At 40.8% G+C, this 5,480-nt stretch overlaps 1 protein-coding gene across 1 annotated transcript; it reads right to left on the bottom strand.

Moving 5' to 3' along the window:
• Window positions 1–3,579: 3,579 nt before the first annotated feature.
• Window positions 3,580–4,656, bottom strand: LOC140853767 (agamous-like MADS-box protein AGL80). The gene is made up of 2 exons (XM_073248711.1): window positions 4,003–4,656; window positions 3,580–3,810 (listed from the first exon to the last, which is right to left on the bottom strand). The coding sequence occupies exons 1-2, from the start codon at window positions 4,495–4,497 to the stop codon at window positions 3,580–3,582; spliced, it is 726 nt and encodes a 241-aa protein (XP_073104812.1). The 5' UTR covers window positions 4,498–4,656.
• Window positions 4,657–5,480: the final 824 nt, after the last annotated feature.

Below are 5,480 nucleotides of genomic sequence, written 5' to 3'. Positions count from 1 at the left end.
GAAAGTAGAGAGAGAGTAGAGAAAGATTAGAGAGAGAAGAAAAGAGGGAGAGAGAGAAGAGAGAGTTTGTTTATTATTTTTCTATTTTTCTTCTTCTTTTTCTTTTTTTCTTTTTCTTTTTCTTTTCTTTTTCTTTTTCTTCCCGTGGCCTCCTTTGGGCGAAACAGGAGACCGTGTGGTCCTCTCCTTTGGTCAGCCGATCAGCAGTGCGATCGGCATGATGGTGGCCGACAGTGGAAGAATGACGATAGGGTGGCTCGGAAGAAGTGAATCCGACGGTCGGTGGTGACCACCGATGTCAAAAAACTGAGAGAACAACAAAAAAATAGAGATTTCTTTCACAATAAAATCTGGCGACTCCGATCGCTGATGATCGTGCACACGGGCATGGGAAGGAAGGGGGAGAAGAGAGGGAGAGAAATCGGGGCTTATCTCGAGCTCCGGTGATGTCTCCGATGAGAAATTGAGGCAAACACGGTGAAGATTTCTGCGAGAAAACTCCGACGATCCTTGCTGTTTGGCTCTTGATTTCTTGATGGGAGGAAGAGAAAAGAGATCTCTCCTTTAAATAGAGTCGGAGAGGAGGAGTTTGACTTCTCTTCGGTAAGATTTTTCAACTCCGATTAGGAGTCGATCGGGAGAAGAAGACTCCCATAGGGTTCATGAATCAAGTGGAGAGAGAAAATCAAAGGAGAGAGAATTCTTGAGATACAATCTAATTTAATCAGATGCCATAGTCCAACATCTCGATTGGTGTGATCAAAATGATATAATCCAAGTCATGGTTAAATCAGGATCATGGATAATCAAATTGAAAAATATCGAGTCTGATCAAGGTGAGTGCCAATATGCTGCCCGGCAATCATGGATCAGGATTCTTTATCAGATCAAAAATATTAAAAAAATTTCTTTATTGATAAATCTTTTTAAAGAGAGAAATCAATCAAGAGAGAAATAATTTTAGAGAGAAAAAATTTTAGAGAGAAAATTCATCTTGGACTCTTCAGACGATATGATTCAATAAATCCGATTGATCAGATCAAATCATACTAAAATTATAATGTGGATAATTCAATAAAATCATGGAAATAGAATCTTAAAAAATATTAGGTCTGATCAAGGTGGATGCCGGTATACTATCCAGTGATCACAGATTAAAATTCATTATTAGGATCAATTTCAATTCATTAACATTCTTCTCAAAATTTTAAAAATCTTAGGAGATAGAAATAACATAGAGAGAGAATTTTAGAGAGAGAAAGTAGAGAGAGAAAGAGAGAAAGATTAGAGAGAGATTAGAGAGAGAAGAAAAGAGGGAGAGAGAGTCTATTTATTATTTTTCTATTTTTCTTCTTCTTTTTTTTTTTTTCTTTTTCTTTTTCTTTTTCTTCCTTCTTCCCGTGGCCTCTTTTGGGCGAAATAAGGGACTGTGTGGTCCCCTTCTTTGGTTGGCCGATCAGCGACGCGATCGACACAATGGTGGCCGATGGTGAAAGGGCGACGATGGGGTGGCTCGAAAGAAATGAATCTGGTGGTCAGCGGTGACCACCAGCACCGAAAAATCTAGAAGAACAACAAAAAAATAAGGATTTCTTCCGCAACAAAATCCGATGACTTCGGTCGCCGGCGATCGTGCACACGGGCATGGAAAAGAAGGGGGAGAAGAGAGGAAGAGAAACCGGAGCTTACCTCGAGCTCCGGTGATGTCTCCGACGAGAAATCAAAGCATGCACGGTGACGGGCTTCCGCAAAGATTTTTCGACGATTCGTGCCATTTTGCCTCGGGATTCTCAAGTGGATGAAGGAAGAAGGGGTTTTCCTCCTTAAATAGAGTCGGAGCGAAGGAGTTTGACTCCTCTCCGGTGAGCTTTCCGACTTTGTTTAGGAGCTGGTTGGGAGGAAGAAGACTCCCTATGGGAGTCTTCCTCAAATTTTTTTTTTTTTTTGATGGGTTTTTGTGGGCTGGGTTTAGGGCTCAATTGGGCCAGGTCATAATAATATCAGTGTAGTTTCCATGTGTCCTAAATTTGTCAACTCATTTATGCAGATAGATATTATTTAGAATGCGCTTTCAACCCTTACATTGCTACCACGAAGTAGAAATAAAAGCTGATCGCTTTCCTCATAGCTGCTAGAGTCTCCCAACAGCCATCCACTTTTTTCTTTAATTTGGAAATGAAGGATAAAAAATAAAAAATTGAAGAAAAGCCTATGACCAATGGCCAGTTCCATGCATTCAAATACTTTTCTCGAGGCCCATTCGCAAACAATCATAGTAGACCTCATAAAGATTGAAAAAACGCAAAAGCATAAGCATATCATAACATCTACTCTCTCTCTCTCTCTATATATATATATATATATATTTATATTAGTATAATGAATCTGATGTCTAGACTAATCCATTCTCTTTATGATTATCAACCCAAAAAATAACCACCCAAATACTAAAATCTTAGGGGTGGCAATTCATATTAGTATAATGAATCTGATGTCTAGACTAATCCATCCTCTTTATGATTATCAACCCAAAAAATAACCACCCAAATACTAAAATCTTAGGGGGTAGTAACTCGTGTTCGCGTGCTGTAATTGTGTCGACATAATTTTGACATGAATATGACTATGAAGAACACGAACACGATATGATTAATAAATATATCAAAATTTTCTAACACATACGAATCTATTTATTAAACGTGTTATCTGTTTAACATAATTATTAAACGTATCGTGTCTAGTTAATACGTTTACACGACATGTTTAACATAAATAATCTATTTTACATAAAATATAAATTTTTAATGAATAAATTTGTTTTAAAATATTTAAACAACATATTCGACACATAAATAAATAACAACCATGCAAATTACAACTCACACAAATATCATATAAATACACAATAATAACCAAGATTAAAAAATATCAATAATGCAATATGCTAACAAAACACCAATCATAATAAACATCAATAATCCAAACTCACACAAATATCATATAAATACACAATAATAACCAAGATTAAAAAATATCAATAATGCAATATGCTAACAAAACACCAATCATAATAAACATCAATAATCCAAACAAAGATACCAGCAATAAAGGACCAAACAAGTCCACAATCATAACTATAAATCTATCTAAAATTTTTTCAACAAAATAATATAATTATTTTATATAAAATTATATATTTTTTCCATATATGGATTAAACGTTTCATAAACGAATTTACAGGTTAACATCCGGCATGATACAAAATTCTTTGTGTCGTAAATAGATCGACACAAATTTATATAAGTCCAACATTAATATAAAAATTTTATATGGTGTCATGAAAATTGTCATCCCCATACGTGATATAAATTTATTTATAACTCTAATGATAGATGAAACCCTTCCGTGATATAAATTTATTTATAAACATGAGAATACCCAGGAAGAAGAAGACCAAAACAAGTACCCTAACAAAAAGCAACCATAAGAGAAAGTCAGACTAGAGTTATTGTCACTAAAAGTGAAGGACTCGATCAAGATTAAAAGCACCAGCAGTAGCAGTAGAGATGCATATTATCTTCAGTTAAAGGGGAAGTAGTAGGGGTGAAGCCATGGGTTGGTATTGTCTACGTAGGGCTGCACCATCTCGTGCATCATGTTGCCGTTAGGATCCATCACGTCCCCGAACCAGTTCGGCGTCTGGAGCGCCTCCATCGCCGCCTCCATCGCCGTCTTCTCTTTGATCACCGGCATCGGTCCCTGCACCAGCGGCGCCACCGGTGGCACCGCTTTCCTCGACGCCTCGGTGCTCTGCGAGGCCATCTGCACCCCCATCATCTCCATCGCCGGCATCGGCACCACCGGGGGAACCACCTGGCTCGACGCCTCCGCCATCTGCGCCCCCACCATCTCCATCACCTGGCTCGACGGCTCGGCCATCTGCGCCGTCAACATCTCCATCACCGGCGTGGGTTCCTCCATCAGCGTTGCCGCCGGCAATACGTGGCTCGACGGCTCGGCCATCTGCGCCGTGAGCATCTCGATCCGCTGCTGCACCATCTTCATTCTCATCTCCAGCATCCATGCGAGGCTCGCCACCTCCTCCATGCCGACGTTGTGGAGGCTCCGGCCGGCGAGGCCTTCGTACATGAGCAGCGTCGTCTGGATCTCGCGATTCTCGCGCTGATTCTTCCGCAGCTGGTCCTGCAGCTTCACCACGCGCTGCTGGAGGAATCCTTCCTGGTTCATCATCTTCTTGGACTGCTCCATCTCCGGCATGCTCCGGAAGCGGGCCACGAGTCGCGCCGCCTCGTGGACGGAGGGCCACACGACCGGAAGCGACTCCTGGGGCTCGTAGACCACGAGGCAAGCTTTTACGTCGCAGAGCGTGGAGAGCTCGCTCACCTTCTTCACCAACCCCTTGCTCCTCTTCTTCAAGGTCGCCCTCCGGGTGGAGTTATTCGCGATCCATGCCAGATTCACCTTCTTCCTAGCCATGGCCGCTGGTGGTAGCTACTCCGTGGTGGGTGGGGTCCGGTCGGTATTTATAGAATAAAAAGAGGGAAAAGAGGGACGGAGGATATCAAGAAATGCGCTGCAATTTAGATTCGATTGGAACGGTGACTCACGAATTGAATTAAGGTAGAAAATCATTGGAAGAATCTGGTGGTATTATTAGGAAAGTTTTTAACCGTGCAATCGGGGGACTTGATTGATTGGAGGGGTATCTGACAGCCAATAATCGTGTCATAATCATTTAAATAATAATATAATTAAGTAGGTTTAGGACTTGATTAGATGTGCATATTGCCTCAATCGGGACATGTTTCCATCTTCTGCCCGAGAATCTCATAATGAACAAAATCCTTTATAGGAAACTTCGGTAATTCTCCAAGCTTTCCACAAGCAAAGCGAAACTATTTAACAAAAACAAAAAAAATAAACGGCGGACGAATTATGTGGGCCAATTATGCGAATTTTATGGTAGAGATGGCTTTAACAAGAATTTAGCCCTGGGAGATCTTATTAAGCATTGCAAAAGAAGGAGCCTGCTGGTAGAGTTGGGCAGGGCGGCGATACTAGTTATCAGATCAAAGAGATGCCTGACCCAGGCTGGTCCTCTTAAAATCTTATAACTTGTTAATAAGAATTTGTTGCGCATAATATGCCGACGACTGACATTTGAAAATTATGGGTGCCGTAAAGCTTCTCATAGAAATACCAAAATGCATCACCCACTTCAATCAATCCGGTCTGAATCTTTAGGTAGGCTCCACAGGATCAACAACCATAGTTGCACGGAGTACGGTGAATCAGAAGCCATTTTAGTTTGTGGAAGTTTTTTTGACTCTCGGATTAATAATCTGGGACTCGATCGGTAGTAAAAGCCGAAAACCTATGTGTAATATTAAAGAATTGAAGGACCTTGATGGAGAATCTTAGGTGATATGTGGCTTGATCTATGTCAGGACTTTGTTTTC

The sequence above is a fragment of the Elaeis guineensis genome, chromosome 14, assembly GCF_000442705.2.
Source record: "Elaeis guineensis isolate ETL-2024a chromosome 14, EG11, whole genome shotgun sequence".
NCBI classification, from domain to species: Eukaryota; Viridiplantae; Streptophyta; class Magnoliopsida; order Arecales; family Arecaceae; genus Elaeis; species Elaeis guineensis.
The sequence above is the reverse complement of the archived record's forward strand: the minus strand, read 5'-3'. Positions and strand labels throughout refer to the sequence as shown.